This window comes from Colius striatus, chromosome 2 (assembly GCF_028858725.1).
Source record: "Colius striatus isolate bColStr4 chromosome 2, bColStr4.1.hap1, whole genome shotgun sequence".
NCBI lineage: Eukaryota > Metazoa > Chordata > Aves > Coliiformes > Coliidae > Colius > Colius striatus.
Genome location: NC_084760.1, coordinates 116,818,272 through 116,835,203, shown reverse-complemented (window position 1 = coordinate 116,835,203; position 16,932 = coordinate 116,818,272). Strand labels below are relative to the sequence as shown.

The following is a 16,932-nucleotide window of genomic DNA, read 5'->3' as shown; positions in this document are numbered from 1 at the left end:
GCGGCGTCAGCGGTGCCTGTGCTGCCGCATGAGGGGCACGATGCAGGAAGGGGGCCCGGCCAGCTTGAGGAAGGGGTGTCTCAACAGTTCCTGTGCTGTGGCTCTCTGCAAAGGTTCCCGCACCAGCATTGAGTCCAGGAAGCCGCGGAGGACCGAGGAGACCTGTAACACAACGCTGGGGTTAGAGATGAGCAGGGGAACCGGTGCCAGCCTGTGCGTGCCACGTTGCTTGGGACGCAGGGCAAGAGCCACCCTGAGCTTTCCTAGGGGAGGAGATGCCCTGAGCTGAAGGGCTATGTGATCTCTGGGTGCCCTTAGCATTGAGTATCTGTGCCTCAGCACAATGCAGAACAGCACACGCCACCCTGCTTTGCGTGCTGTGGGTGAGAGAAACATGAACAGGCTGAAGGTTAACATCATTAAAGCATGCTGAGGGTTTAAATCTGACATCCACGGGGCTAAGTGGGAGGTACCCCAAGGCTCTGGCAGTGGGCACCCACGTAGCGGCCACCCACAGCAGTGCTGATGCTCTGCTCCTCGGGCAGGATGGGAAATGCGGCGAGCCCGAGGCTCTGCTCAGCTCCAACTTCCTCCTCCTGCAAGTTCTCAGAAGGAACCGCTGTCTAAGGTGGCCCCTTAAAGATGGAGTTTACCCTTTGGGCCTGGAAGCGTGTGGCTATGGACTTATTAGGCGCCTCAGGCGAGCCTGACCTTGTGCACGTCCTTCACCCGCGGCGGCAGGTTGTCCCGGATGCGGCGCATGGCCTGCAGCGGCGGCTCGTTGAAGTACGGAGGCTCGCCGTCTATCATCTCTATCACCATGATGCCCAGGGACCAGATATCCACCTGTAACACACAGAGAACCACCTGGAACACACAGACAGCACCTGTAACACCCAGGCCACCGGTGACCCCCCCCCCCGATGGGCAGTGCCAAGAGGGGGCTAATGGGAGCATGGCTGATGCCGTTACACTGTCCGTCTGAGCCTGGGCTAAGGCAACCCTGCTACGCCATCGCCACCAATCAACACTTCTTGTGCTCTGAGCATTAAGTACATTAAAGAGAAAAAATGCCTTGCCAACCTGGCCGTGCAGCTGCTGTGGGTGATGCCCACCGAAGCCCTGCCAAGGCTGCTCCTTTTGAGAGGCTGTGCTGGACCCGCACCCCAGCTTGGCTACTCTCCACTGCTGTGAAAATGTGCAGCTAGGTGGGAGTGCAGAGTGAAACTCGGTTGCTCTATTGCTCCTGAATCTCAAAGACTACAGGAATTCTGTTTCAGACCTGAAAACAAACACGGGCAATTCCTAACCCCGGACTCATTTCCAGCAAGCACAGACAACACATTATATAATACGTAACAATGATTAAATATAACATAATTGCTTTGGGAAAAGATTTGGCTCCAGCTTAAACCCAAAACCACGTGCCTTTCCCCCTCCTTTCCCTTTCCTGGTCCTGGCCTGCTGCAGAGCAGCAGAACCCCAATCCTCTACTGCATGTCGTTCCTGTCACTTGCCAGCCCAGATACAGCCAAGACCAGTCCACGCTGCTTTTGCTAACACTATCCTTCAGCTTCCATCCTTTTCTTTCCCTTCTGGTGGGGAAACCTAGCATGGTTTTAACTTCAGTCACTTTCTAATCCCTTTGGTGTTATTAACAGGCCAATAGTAGCTGCTGTTATTACCCTTGGAATGTCTCTGGGGACACCACAGGCCCTCGGTGAGGGTAAGCGTCTGCAGGGTGCGTGGTGCCTGCAGGAGCTCTTCTTACTTGCCTATACAGATCTGTCTTGTGGGTTTGCTCTCTGCAGCTGTAACTATAGGCACTATGGAGCACGAGATGACTTCCCTCACCAGGCAGAGGAGAAAACGCAGCCCTGTCTGTGGCTGGGAAGGGGAGTCTGCCAGCTCTCAGCGTAGGAGGGGAGGGGTTACTCTCCCCGGGCTGGTAGTGCAGAACTGCTGTGACTCACAGCTTCCCAAGGCACAGCTGCTGGGTCCCCACCTTGCTGGGCTCATCTGAAGGGCTCCAACAACAATGTGTGGCTTGCTTTTTTCAGATCTTATATCAGTGCTTAAAATAGTTCCTTTGTTCTTTTCCCCCTCCTTCTCAGCTAATGAGAGCAATGACTGCAATGAGCTAGTGTGGAGGTGAACGCTCCATCCAAGGCACCCAGCCAGCTCCTCCGTGCGGGACCCTCCAGGGACACACGCCTGTGCCTTCGCCACGCTCAGCCAGAGGAAGGGGATCTCCGGCTTTGGATGAACACCGAGCACATCTCTGCCAGCAGCAATGTGCAAACACTGCCGTGACGTGGCTGTGCAGTACAGGCACACGACTCAGCTGCTCCTTTGGCACACGCAGGTGTAGACACCTGCAGCTCCAGCTTGCAGCTTTGATATTAAAGATCATCTAAATGTCTTCCACGGTGTGAAAGTGCTACTGGTTTGCTTTAACATGGCACCCCAAGCTAAATCCTGTAACCGCCTGTACACTGCTTAGTGTGCTTAACCGAGTCATGGCTTGACAGCTTTGCCTTCAACACGTATGAGGTTGCACTCCAGGGCAAACATAATTGCTTTCAACTACATTTTGCTTCAAATCCATTGCAAGAGAACTCCCACAGCCCCAGTACAGCCACCTCGGGTCCCTGCCCAGCTGCGCTCACCTCGGTGCCGTAGGGCAGGCGGGAGATCACCTCTGGGGCCATCCAGTACGGCGTCCCCACCAGAGACTTCCTCCTGGGCACCTCCTTTGACACTTGGGCACAGAACCCAAAGTCAGACAATTTTATCTGAAAAGAAAAAGCTCCTGGTGAATAACAAGGCCGGTACCTCCCAAACACACATCTCCAGCTGCAGGGGTTGCCTGGGACAAAGCAGCAGCAGAGCTTTGGCAGCATGAGGGGGCATCTATCTATCGTATCTATCAACTACAGATTCATAGCATGGTGGGGTTGGAAGGGACCTTTAGAGATCATCTAGTCCAACCCCCCCTGCAGAAGCAGGTTCACCTAGATCAGGTCACACAGGAACATGTATATATATATATATATATATATATATATATACACCCCCGCCCCTCAAATTTGCAGTCTATGTATGTACAGTGATTAATGTACATATTCCAAGTGACACATACCACACCTGTTGTTTCTATGACATACATAATCTGTGAATTTGCCATAGAACAGATGAAACAAGTAGCCTTCACCCCTCCCACCACAGCATGACCCCAGACTCACACAAAGCGATACCCCCGCCAATGACTCTTCCAGATCGGGACCTCACTCTTTGCACCATTGGCTAAAGAAACTCTCTGCAGTGAGGGGGTTCTTTTGGAGAAGGCAAGGAATGGTACAACATTCTTCAAAAATGGTTGTAAGACTGAAGGGGACCTGCTCTCTTTGCTGGGAACTTGGGAATTAAAGACAGCGCTGTCCCTTTGGCAGCCGTGGCACTGACCTCCAGCGGAAATCATGGGATACATACAAGAGCCGCAGAGAGCGGCTCTTGCTGTATCGTCACACCGCTCATGCTTTTATGCCAGGCTTGGTGCTTTGCTCAACAACAATTATGGAAAATTATCACCTCTCCCTCCTTGTTGCTGCACAACACCGAGGCGAGACCTCCTCCGACCACCGACCGAAACAACCTGCTCCGAGTGCCGGTGGCATCACCCCTTTCCAGAAACAGCCCGTTCCTTCAGGCAGCAGTGGCTTTGTTTTCCTCCCAACTATTTCTTTGCAGTCCCATATGCCACCCTAAAGGTCTTCCTGGACACCCCTCTAACCCCCATCACCCTCATCTGCGCATCACACAGAGCCACCGTGACCCACGTCCGACCCGACCGCGTCCTCGGCGCCCGGGGATGCCACGTGAGCCTCAACGACCCCGGGAGACCTCAGGTGGGAAGCTGCATAAATCCCTGCACTGTGTGGGCTGGCATTTGATGTTCTGCGCCGATTTGTTTCTCTTTTGGATTGAGCACAGACATTACTTTTGCTTTTTAACAACCCAGGGTATCATTTTTAACAGAATTACCAAATGATTGTTGGTGTTTCTAAAACAAAGCCAACAAGAGCCAAGTGCTCCGTGCTAAATCTGGGGTTTTTTCCAGTTTACAGGATGAAGAGTGGCAAAAATAATGTGTGTTTTGGAAGCAGAGCCCGGTCTCCTTTTGTAGGAGGCACAAGAGCCTTTGCATATCTATTGCTCACTCGAGTACATAAAAGAAGAGGCTTTTCTAAAAAAAGGCTAATTGCACGAGGCAGCCATGAAGAAATCTGCAATGCAGATAATAAGTACTGGAGTAATGAGGATAATGAGGCACTGTATGCAGATCCTGAGAGCAGATCTGATGCTATTTCAGTGGCATGGACTGAAACCACAACTGAAGAACTCCTACACACGTGGAACGTTCTTCCCCCGACAGGATTAACGGGAGCGGCCCGCAACCGCTGCGGGAAGAAAATCCCTCTCGCTCGGGGAAGGGGAAATCCAGTGATAAAGGACAGCATTTGACCATGGAATCGCACCGGGCCTGTGGAGCCAAGAGCTTTACACCTGAAGGTAAAACTGGCTCCAAACCCAGCTCTAGGGCTCAGTCTAGCTTTAGGCGGGTAACGCCACCGGAGCGACCCTGCTTAGGGTGCTCTCTGGTCACGAGGACATCCCCTTCCACTCAAATCATCCCAACGGGGCCACGAGGTGAGAAGCTAAGTCGTGCCTAACTCAAGCAGGGAGTAGGGTTTTTTACCTAAGAGGGATTTCCCTGTTTCCACCTAGGCTTTTGGGTGTCACGAGTTTTAGGTGCCCCGAGTTCTCTGGCCGTGTACGCCCAGAAACGCTGCTGCCCAAATTCTCCTTCCTCCTCCTAAGTAAATACTGTCTTTGGGATCAAACAGTTTGATTTCCATGCAAACTTGGATTTGCTATCAGATGAGTATGGTGTACAGCATTTTATCTCCCTTTCCCTACTCATTCACAACACAAAGACAGACCGATTCCCTGACAGCAGCATCCCATCCAAGGAAACGGAAACGGGTACTCTCGAGCATCTTCTAAGTGCACCTACGGTAAAACCCACTCGCTTCATCGGGGGACTGTTGCAGCAGTAACGCAGAATATTTCCTAGTTGTCCAGATTGAATGTCAGCCTCCTAACTAACACAGGAAAACACAGCACACGTAGGAAAGCTTGAGAACCGTGTTGTGAAAATGCAGCAGTTTGGAGAGGCATCAGAGCAGAAGCGGTTTATGAAGCAGTGCAGCATAAAATACAGCCTCCTGTCACCTAACTGTCACCCACGTGGCACAGTTTCTACTGTCTCTACCTTTTGATGGCTCCAATCCCCCGCCCCCGGGGACTCTGCATGGAGACGTCAATCACCGGCCGGGCCAGGCCTCTTTCTCTGATGCATCACCAGACCACATCCCTCCGTGTCTCAGGCCTGGCCTTTTGGGTCTGGGTGTCTTTTGAGCTAAGAGAGGAACCGCTGGGCACTCACCCTGCCGTCGCTGGTGAGGAGGATGGAGTCGCTTTTGATGTCGCGGTGGATGACGCCCTGGGTGTGCAGGTAGGACAGGGCGCGCAGCACCGACAGGCAGACGGTCGCGATCTGCTCCTCGTTCATCCTGCAACGGCGAGGAGGGAACAGGAGCTGAGTGCTCGGGGAGAGGGGGAAAGGGGCAAAGGGGAGCTGCAGCAGAGAGGCACAAGTCCCCCTTCAGGCCTGTATACAGCCAGCCACGAGATCTTTTAGGCGTCAGCTCTAAAGGGGGACTCTGCTCCAGTTTATGTCAGAAAGGGTGAGATGAGGGGTAAGGGACAACTCTGCGTGAGCCTCGTGTACCATGTGATGGAGCCTGTTCCCATGTGCCCGTTTCCCTCTGGGAAATGAAGGAAAAGCCTTATTTACAGTAAACTCACTGCCTGCCAAGGAGGGCAAATCGCTGCTGGGATGGAAACAGGCGTGGAATACATACGAGATGAAACCCTCTTAATTGTGCAGGCAAAACATCGGGCCCTGGGTGCAGCTGCTCGAGAGCGCTTCTTTGCTTTTATGCCTTCCATAAAAAAACACTCAGGGCATTTCAGTAGAAAAAATAAGCAGCAAGAGTCTTCATTTCCATGCCAACCCTCGTTCCGGCAGAAGCGACGGCGACGGGTCCCGCGCCCGGGCACCGCTTCCCCGTTTCCAGTGAGCACAAAGATACCCGTGGAAATTTCTGCCTTAACTTTGCCTGCCTTTGCAGTATTTTAGCAAAATCTTTGAGGGTGAAAAACACCCCCCCAAGGAAGATTAAGGAAAGACTTATTTTGACTAACAAAGTAGATGACAGCTCCTCAGAAGCGGTGCCCTGGGAACATCTCTTTGCCATTAAACTCCTGTCTGAAATGTCTAAGGTGGAGCTTTAGATAATCTGGAGAGCAGCAGTTAACAAACAACTTGGAATGCTGTGATTTCCTTCAGCTAAAGCCATGCTGAAGAATAAAACACCTGTGTTACAGCTCTGCTTGCGGTTAAGGCATCGTTCCACTACGAGAGAAATGTTCCTATTTACCACTCCTTGCTCGCCCAAAATACTCTCCCCGCTGGTTTGGGGTTTTACTCGGGAGGAGGAAACGAAAGAAAGAATTCCTCTTTCCTGGGTCACTTTATGCTGCTTATCAGGAAAAGATGAGTGAAGGGCAGATACAAAGAGGGCCGTACTAGCTCACGTCTCCCCTCAGAAGAGGAAGAGCAGTTCCACACGCTACAGCTTCTGTGCTGGCGAATCACCTTCTTTACAGGCGCGGTATTAACTGACCATGGGAACAAGCTCCATCATAGGCACAAATATTCTGACACAAAAATCCTTTTCCTATTATGCTTAAGCAGGTAACATTTCTGACGGCGTGGCTACGAGCACGGAGAGAAATCGCCCTCAGAACCGACGTCGTTACGACAGCAAAAACGCCACCACGGATCGCCAAACGGGGAAAAGAAGATTATCTCTTTCTTTGGGCTATTTTAGGAAGTGAGGGCTGAAAGTCGTGTTGCTGCTAAATTACCTCCTGAAGCGCTAGCAAATCCTCATCTGCCAGCAAGTCCTTTCAGATAGTGCCTTGCCTTCTGTTTAAAAATGCTGCTACCGACTGGAATCCATCTGCAGTGGCTTATAACAGTGGCCGGTAACAGGAGGGTGCTCCAGTATGCATATTCAGTATGTATATACGTAACACACGTGCCTATATAGCTATACACATACATACTTATATAAATATTTCAGAGAGTCACAGAATCCCAGAATGGTGGGGGTTGGAAGAACCTCCAGAGCTCGTCCGGCCCGACCCCCTGCTAAAGCGGGTTCCCCTCGATCAGGGGGCACGGGAAGGCGTCCGGGTGGGTTTGGAAGCCTCCAGAGAAGGAGCCTCCACTCCCTCCCTGGGCAGCCTGGGCCAGGGCTCTCTCAACTCGACACCAAAGGAGTTTTTCCTTGCATTTAAGTGGAACTTTTGGTGTTCCAGCTTATGTCTGTTACTCCTTATCCCGTCGCTGGGTGCTACAGAACGTGTGCCATCCCATCCACCCTTTAGGTACTTATAAATGCCGATAAGGTTCCACCCCGGTCTTCTCCAGGCTAAACAACCCTGGGTATCACTGCTATTCCTCTTAAGAGAGATGTTCCAGTCCCCTCAACATCTTTGTAGCCCTCCACTGAACTCTGTCTAGAAACCCCCCGTCCCTCTCGAGCTGGGGAGCCCAGAACCGCACACTGGACTCTGGATGAGTCCTCCCCAGGGCAGAGTAGAGGGGGAAGAGAACCTACGTATTTTACATGATACACAAATACACAGCCATAAATATACCTTTAAAAACCTATCTGAAGAAGGACAAAGAACAGCCCCAGCCCCTGCCTGGCTCCCCCCTCCCCGGCCCGGCCAACCCACCTCGTGTGAGTCACGATATCCGTCAAAGCGCCGCCCTCCAAAAACTCCATCACGACCCACAGCTCGTCGCCGACGAGGTAACTGTTGTACATGTCAACCACGTTCTCGTGATGGTAATCCCTCATGATTACAACCTGCGAGGAAGAGGAAAGACAACACGTCAAATGCGTGACCAGACGCTGCTTTTGACCTTCTTCTCCCCGTGCTTTCCTCTTTGTGCTTTGCAAAGGTGAATCACACCCTCCCTAATGCTTGTGCCAACTCATTGACAACAATCAGTGTCTTTACATAAAAATAACAGTCATCTCAACACATTAGGAAGACTCTTTAGTGCTAAATTGTAAGTGGTAGATAATTGGGGTGTTTTTGTCAGGCTGCAGGAACAGGGCCGTTTGTTTTTTACTGACAGTTGCTTTCACATTTATTTTCTGTCTGGTTTTCTTGACCTGACCAATCTCTCAGCCCATCAGAGCTGCCTTCATTGCCTATCAAAGACTACTTTGCAGGCAATTTCAGCAGGATGCTGTCGATGTAGGGGATGCTCATGAGACAAGTTGGAATATAAGAGGTTCCAAAGAAATACAAGGAAGAATTTCTTCCCTGTTCGGGTGAGGGAGCACTGCAAGGGGCTGCCCAGGTGTAGGGTGTGGAGTCTCCTTCTCTGGAGACTTTCCAAACCCAGCTGGATGAGTTCCTGTGTGCCCTACTCTAAGAGGTCCTGCTCTGGCAGGGGGGTTGCACTGGATGATCTTTCCAGGTCCCTTCCAGCCCTTGAGATTCCGTGAAAAGGGTCTGTACGGGATCGGGACCGCAGATGGCAGAAAGGCCATAGGGAGAGAAAACCTCAGCCAGGGAAGCTTTTGGTGTTGACAGAGGAATCTCAGCACTGACAAAAAGGAGCGTTTCAGACGACATCCAGTGACTGGAGCGTGTCAGGGAACCAGCTTGGTCCCGCTCAGCACGTAGGACCCGCTGCAAGATGTGACCCTGCCAGAGACGCTCGGCTGCAGCTACCGCGACGCGATTCTGTGCGGGCTTCCAGCAGAGGCAAAACAAAGCCCCGACACCCGCTCCACTCCTGCTCTGGGCAAAGGAGAACTGGGTGAAGTTTGTCACAAAGCAGTACTTTTAAACAAGCTTTTAAAGAAACCAGTCTGTTGCGTGCTGAGGGAAGAGTGTCTTACAGGTCAAATAAAGGAAGCAAAAGGTTAGTTCTCCCAAGAGGTTTCCCTGGGGACCTGCAGTGCTTTTGTGAATGGGTGGATTCACAAGCCATCCTGACTAGGGAGCACAACCAGATTCCTTAAGGGGGTGAGAAGTAACAACATTTGAAAACACTTGGAGTTGCAGAAAGGATTCTCAACACCAAACGGAGTGAAAAAGGCAAAACGAAAACCAGCGTTCTCTGCATTTTTAACAAGTGCACAGAAGGAAAATAATCTCCCATTACTAGTTGTGGGCTCTGAACTGGCTGCAACTGCTCAGGAAAGGAGAGTGGAGATTAGCACAGAGGACTCTACGCCATCTCATTCGGAAGGTCTCCCTTTGGCTCTGGAGGTCGCCACTTGGCCCACCTCTCCCGCCTTCAAAACCCACCACGTCTCCCCAAAATGATGTACCTCATTAAAGAGCAGCTCCCTCCTCTGCTGTTTCCTGAGATCCATCTTCTTCACGGCGACCTGCTTCCCGGTGTGCTTCTCGGTGGCGATGCAGACGATCCCCGTGGAGCCCTCCCCGATCTTGATGAAGCTGTCCAAGTACTCCCGGGGGTCGCCGGGGCTCACCACGAGCTGCAGGGCAGCTCTGAACTGTTCGTGGGACACCCTGGAGGGCTGCTGGTCCGAGGAGGAGCCCCAGCTGGGTGGAGGATAAGCACTTGACGTGATACTCGGGGAGCTGGGGTAGGAGGCGGTGGAAATATAGGGAGAGCCGGGCTGGAGAGCTGGCTGGTGATAGTGAGATGCTTTGTGGTACACCAAAGGGTACTGGTAGCTGCTGCTTGAATAGCTGACTTTGCTCTGGCTTTGAGGTAGCTTTACCGGGCCCCTGGGGTAGGTGTCCGACCCGGAGAGCGGTGGGCTGACGACCATCTGCGCTCGATCGTAATCCACCTGCAAGGCAAGAGCAGAGGAGTGAACGTGGCTTAAGGGACTCTGCTCGCTCCTCGGCGGGTGCCGGCACAACGTGCTCTGGCACGTGCCCATTCTTCTCGCTGGGATGCTGCCACCCTGTGTGTGAAAAGAGACTTTTAGGCCGCTGGGCTGCCATGCTCTCAGCAGCATCTTTTGTGCCTCTCCGGTCTGTTTTTCTGTCCAGGTACCTGTTTAATGAAAGCATACGCTCCAAAAAGCGTATCTGCTCTGCACCTGCGGCGCTCAGCGCTGTTGGCCCCCAATAACTCATGCCTTGCACAACCGGCAGACCTTTGGCAAATTCCAATCGGTGTCTTTCCTTCCAAACCCCAGTCCCTGGGTAATACCGGCCCTTACCTCTCTTCTCACGCTCGTTTCCAGCAACCTGGGGATGACCCAACCTCTGGTAGAGGTGAAACCCATCACCTCCTCCTCCCTCTCCCCTCTGCCGTTTGGCTGAGCGCGTGCCCCACCGTGACGAGGAGCCTGATTCCATTCACCATTTCTTAGACCCATTTTCCAGAGCGACACGCTACCGAAGGGCAGTGCCACGGGACTGCTCATTTTCATCTGGAATCGGAGACGAGTCGCAGAGGAAATGATCCCAACGGGAGGCCTCGTCCATTTGCAGGTTCCTTCCCTTCTATTTCATTTGCCAAGCTTTCCTAAGCCTCTCAACACTGAAAGCAAACGAATCCTTCGCGCTCACAAATGGAATAGTTTGCTTCTATCCAACATTAAAAAAACCCACAGAAGGAAAGGTACAAGATACAAAATCCCCACCCAAAACAAAACCGCATTGCTTCTCCCCTGGAAAAGAGCATCTCCACGTTTATGACAGAACATATGTGACTCCTGACAATGTGTGGAGCACCTCGGGGCAGGAGGGTGGTTCGACACGGGCTCGTGATGTAGCACAATTACAAATGATTACGGCGACGAGTTCGTTTAATCAATCAATTTCAGCGGCACGCGGGCGGACGGAGCGGCAAACCCCGCACGGCTCGCGGTCGCTGCTGCTGCTGCTGGCTGCCAGCCAGGAGTCCCTGATCCATGTTAGTTAAACGCACATTAATCTGAATTTGGCAGTGTAATCAAGGACCCAACTGAACTGTGAAATTGAATTCTGCGGTGGAACATCATTTGACCATTTTATGCTAAGACTGCAGGAAAAAAAAAGAGAGAGAGAGGAGAGAAATCTGCCGCAGCATCAATTTATCTCTGTGGGCTGCTGGGCTGCACGGCCGCGAGGAGCTGTGAGCTGCGGCTGGGGGGAGAAAAGCCTCCGAGGGCGATGTTAGATCAGCACTTCCCTACCTCACACGTGCCCCTCCAGAGAGGCGTCCTCAGAGATTCCCCTCGAAAACGTGAGGCTGGAGTCTGCTCCTGCCCACGCCATCCCGCCTCCTGAGGTGCTGCTGCTTTTGTCTAAGCGGAACATCTCCAGGATTGCAGCCATCGTTGCGCTTAAGCGGGGGGAGGTTGCAGGGAAATAGAAAGGGGTCAGAGACACTGTGGATTTCGTGAAAGGCGTTACGTCTGCCAAACTAATTACCGTGGCAAAGGGCTCAGATGGTCTGGCAGAGGGAGGGGAACTCCATCTAGCCCTGTCCTATATATCTGTGCACGTAGGGGACACGTGAATTATTGCTCTAGCTGTGAACACCCCATTTTCTTTTAACTATTGAGTTGGGGAAAGCCTTGCCTAGACATTCACACTGGATAAATCCAGACTCATTACTTGAGGCTTCGCTCACGCCCAACACTTCTGAGCCCGTCCCAAGCTGAACGCACAGGCAAAAGGCAATTCTGCATCGAGAGAGATTGGAAAATGAGAATTCAGCGGTTTGCTGTGCTCGCTGAGAACCTTGGAAAGCTTTCTGAGGTTACAGTACATCGTAAACCCACTCACAGTCCGGATCTCATGAAGTCAGCAGCTGCAAGGAGTAAACGAGCCGAGGCCGCGTCCTGACGCGGTGCTTTGCGTCATGGCCAAACCCAACACGCTCCATTCCACTAACGGTTCTATTTCTGCTGCTGAACGCTTCTACCCACTGAAAGGAAACACTTCATCTACTACAAAGGAAAGAAGAAACCAGTCCTGTGCTCATTCAAGATCAGGTCAAAGGAGCAGCCGAAGCCCTGACACAACATCCGTTGCGGCACGGCGGGGTGTGGCAGTGCTCTGCTGCTGGGTCTCTCCCGTGTTAAAAACTGGACGTAACCCCGTGTTTAAGCTCCGTTTGGTTGCTGGGTGTGCGGAGAACACCTGCGTGTCCCTGCAGCAGCCTGCAGCAGAGCACACAGCCCTGTGCGCTGCAGCGGGACTGCGGCAGAGGTGGCAGCTGCGGCTCGGCGGCCGCAGCCCGTGACCTCCCAGCGCAGAGGTGGGCTCCCCTCTCTCAGTTAAACCTAAACCACATTCCAGTTTGATTAGGGTTCAGTTTGCTGAAGTAAAAGGAGTGGAAGGGATGGTGCCCAAACCTCATGGAGACTGCAAGAGGGAAGGTTACTCGCTGCTGCTTCACTGGCGGGAATCACCGCGACTCTGTTCCACGCACGGGGGTGACGGGCAGCGCTTGTGGAAAGGTACCCGTGTGGGAACGAGAAAACATGGCAAAAAAGGAGCGGGTTTCTGATAGGAAAGGCTTGGCTCTGCCTTCACCAGGCTGGAAATGTCCTCCTGGCACAGAGTGTCTGCAAAATACACGGCAGAAGACTGGCGGTCCTGAGCAGCGGCCAGCTCAGAGAGAGATGTTTCTGCTAGGTTACAGCAGCACGAGGCGGCAAAGGGCAGAGCTGAAACCACAGCCCCTTGGAGGAGGGACGGGAGAGGCTCACAGAAAGCTGCTACTGAAAATGACAGGGAAAAGTGGCTTCAAAATAACAGGGTCCATGCAAAAAGTTCAGAGGGCTGCGTGCAATGAAGAGGGTAAAAGGAAAATACACAATTCAGAGCGTCCAAAACTAAGCAGACCCAGCGGGACGAGTGTGATGTCGTGTGGCAACGCTGAGGACAGAATCTCTGTGTGGGTGTTACCTCAGGCCCTGCCACCCCAAGTGAGCATTAACAGAGTCGGGCTGCAGGTGAGCAGCTGGGGGTGGACTACAGGGAACCTAACCTGAGCCTCCACCTTCCTACACCTCCCTCCGTGGTCCCACTGCAGAGTGCGAGCCAAGTCCAGCACGGTGGGAGCGTTCTGACACGGCACCTCTGAAATCACTGATGATCAAACAGGGCAGACGTATGATCTGTCTGACATCTATCACCTGCAAACAATACTGGAACAAGTCTGCTCTTCACAACTACAAGCCAAAACAAACCCCTTCGATAAATGCATTTTGAAGTCACACATTTGCGGCTGCAGACCTTTTCACTGCTTCAGTTTTCCCCCCTTTCAATCACGTTTTAAGGGCAATTTCAGTTGTGAAGTATCCCATCTCAGATCTGATGCTCATTTAATAAGCCCACTGGATGAACCATTAGCTTACTAACGCCTCCCGAAAGAGGACTCGTCAGCAATCATCCGAACCAAGAAAATGCTGTTGGCTTCCAGGAGCCGTGGGGACGGGTTTGGGAATTCAAGCTGCTGTATTGAACGGTGAATCACCGAGTTTCGATACAGCAAGGCCGTAGGAGTGGTTTAGATGCTCTGAGTTGAGGGACAGCTCACAGTGAAACTTACATGCAGGCATCTTTTATTTTTTTCCTAACAGTTGTTACTGCATTTTAATGGGGTATTTTCACAGCGTCTGCAACGCTCCAAAGTCCTGTAAAACACACCTCGGCTTTCCGCCCTGTCAAATGCCGTAAAACCGGAGAAAGCGGGTGCGAGAGAGTCTATGGATTGCCAGATTTGCCCTTCTCCTCACTAAACTCTGACAAGATGATTGTATTCAATGAAAGACATGGCAGACGGCCCCCCCTAGGCTTTCCTCACAACTCCCAGAACCCGCATTTAATGCCGCACAGAACTACCCACGCGCGTCCCCCCTCCTCCCACCGCACCCTGAGGCTTGCAAAGAGACCTGATAATTTGTCTCCTCCTCCCACGATTTCTCCTCGGCCTCCAAAGCCCAGCTCTGTGCTTAAATGCAACGTGGAATACATATTCATCTCTCTCCCTTTACTGCGAGGGCAATGATCCCTCTTGCACCCCAAAAGCAGCCAAACTTGAGCGAGCGAGACATGGGCGTAAGGCTCCGGATCTGCAGAGACCTGAGTTCTTTTGGGCCTACAGCTGGCAAAAACCGTGGTCTTGGTACACAGAGTCAGGGAGAAAATGCACTGCTCAGATCATCATTAGCCAGCATCTCGTCCCCCAACAAGCCACCTACCCTCAGCACGTTTGGTCACAGCAACCCCAGGCCGTTATGGCCCTGGAAAAATGAGCCATCATCTCAACACTCGTTGCTAGGGGAACTTGGTAATGTTCACCGCAATCTACACTGAGAGAGAAAAACATCTCTTGCAGAATATTAGATGCTTAAGTGGGTCTCATTGTAGCTACATGACGAGATGTGTAAGAAGAAGTTTTTTTTATCCTTAACTGGACAAATAGTTATGGCAAACTACAGAAAGTAGGTTAGGACAGCTTATAGGGGTAATACTCCTCATGTGACTTAGAAAAGGCACAGCAGGCCACACCTTTTTGCAGAGGAGCTGCTTGCAGATATCATGGTTGAAATGCTTTTTGGTACCTTAACTCGTTTTCTTAAGCTGCATCTAAAATGTCTCGGGGGAGGATAAGCTGCTTTGATTTCATTTCATCGCTTATAAACAAAGCAGATGGGTAAACCCCTACTCTCATTAGTAGCAGAAGGTTAATAAAGCATAAATGGCATAAACACAGAGGTTTCAGCCTTGCACAGTAGTAATTCCAATAGGACAGCATCTGACACGCAGAGCAGAGCAGCTTCTCCCCTCCCACTCAGACCTGCGTGGGCGTATAAACCCCGAATGCTACCGAGACCGTCAGAGAACCGGGGGTGACTGGGAATCCCGAGTAACCCCCCAGACGTCGGGCCTCCCCAGAGCTGCCTTTCAGCAAACACCTTAAACACCCTGGCTTCCAACATCCATTTGCAGACACCCGAGTGAAGCGGTTGGGTTCTTACACCCGGCAGGCGACAGCCGCGCAGCTCCCAGGGATGATGCCGGCTGCCTTTGGCACCCCACGCCCGAGCATGGCTCCTCGCCCCTTCCTTTTGTGCTCTCCCTTTCCGGAGAGGTTGATACCTGCCCGGACAGGACCGTCAGAGGGGACGCCACCTTACCTTGGTGATGCCCGCCGCGGTTTCGGACAGGCGGGGGTAGGTGTAGGAGCTGTAGGAATGTCCTTGCTGGTGTGCTTTAAAAGCGCTCGCTCCGTAGGGCATGGCCGGCTCCTGCAGACCCGAGCCCGACCTGGACCTCTGCCTCATGGCTGGCTGAGGGCTCGCCGGGTCCACGTAGGACGACTTTGGCCTCTTGTCGTAGTCATCCTTGCCCGGGCCGTGGCCCCAGTCGCCGTCGCCGTACTCCAGTCTCTCCTTGGGGCACTCGCTCTGCACCGACGCTCGGGACGGGGTGTAAGGAAAGGGATCTCTGTAGTCCAGGGACGATCCGCTGGGGATCCGCTGATACTCCAGCTTTAGGCCGCCGTACTCCAGCGGTTTGGCCTTTGTCTCTAGGTGCGGGTGGTAATCTGGGAGGAACCGGGAAAGGTCTGACTGCAGGGGCGTCACTTCCGAATAATAGACGTCCCGGGAAGTCACTTTCACCGTGTGCCCGTTCTGCTTGGCGGCGTAGCTCCCTTTGTAGTACCTGTCTAACTCTTCCCCGTAAAGACTCTTCTCTCGATACTTTTCCACGACGTAGTCTGCCGTAGTATCGGACTCGCTGGAGTACTGGGAATACGTGATGTAACCATTTTCCTCCTGGTGCCTCGGCACGTGGTTGGCGTTGCCTTGGTGGTGGGTGGGAGGACTTTCCTTCCGCAGGGAATTGGATCGCGTCACCGAGATGTTGTCGAACTCTTCCAGCAGGCCGTTGATTGAAGTATCTTTTCGAGGCTTGTTTCCTCTAACAATAGTCTGGGGGGGAAAAAAAAGAACATTGCTTTGATTAAACGCTGATTTTCATTGCAATATCTAAGCGAGAAAAACAGGAATGAAAAAAGCCTACGGTTCACCCCAAAATACCCGTAGTGAGATATTATGTTCTTCAAGTCACGTACCTCAGAACAACCCGCTGCCTGAGAACAAAAACCTCAATAAACACCACAGGTCATGCAGAAATGAATAAACAAACAAGGGTTAAACTCGGTGTGTTCCTTAAGCTGGGATTTGGCACGCAGACGCTCTCAAAAAGCCCGGTTTAAGAGGTGGGTGTTCGGCAGCCAACGGCAGAGATATTTAAAACCGCTCATTTTTCGGTTGTTATTCGGTTGCCCGCATGGAGCCAAGCTGGTGGGCACAATCTGATTGATGGGGTACGGATAAGCCTCACAGAAATCATTCAGCGGTCACTTCTACGTCTTATTTGCACCAAGTGCTGGAGTGGAAAATAGCATATACTTTACCAGACACTGAGATGGGATCTGTTTTACAAACCAGTATGTTCTCGGGTAGCAGAATCACCCCTGGGGATTGCCTCTGAGTTAACTTGGCCTAAGAGACGCTCAGGGAAGAGGGAAAAAACACCGAGCTACGCTTTCTTCTCACAACACACACACCCGGTGAACTGCCGTGCGCAGCCAAGGCTCTGGCACATCCGCATCACGTGGCGCTGTCCTGAGATTGCAAAGTCCTCTACGGATCCTCCGGCACCGCTTCAAGAAAGAGGGACCATTTTTAGCCAGTACCGTCTGAAGCGTGTAAAGCG

General features: G+C 52.3%; 1 protein-coding gene across 1 annotated transcript in view; it reads right to left on the bottom strand.

Annotated features, from left to right (window-relative positions):
* PAK5 (p21 (RAC1) activated kinase 5) overlaps window positions 1–16,932 on the bottom strand; it is a 36,144-nt gene continuing 19,212 nt past the window's right edge. The window contains exons 2-8 of the mRNA XM_061989254.1: window positions 15,345–16,142; window positions 9,555–10,046; window positions 7,936–8,069; window positions 5,510–5,636; window positions 2,670–2,795; window positions 712–846; window positions 1–162 (exon numbers count right to left, since the gene is read on the bottom strand). Of these exons, the coding sequence (XP_061845238.1) occupies window positions 7–162; window positions 712–846; window positions 2,670–2,795; window positions 5,510–5,636; window positions 7,936–8,069; window positions 9,555–10,046; window positions 15,345–16,142 (1,968 nt within the window). The 3' untranslated portion in view covers window positions 1–6. The remainder of the gene's footprint in view (window positions 163–711; window positions 847–2,669; window positions 2,796–5,509; window positions 5,637–7,935; window positions 8,070–9,554; window positions 10,047–15,344; window positions 16,143–16,932) is intronic.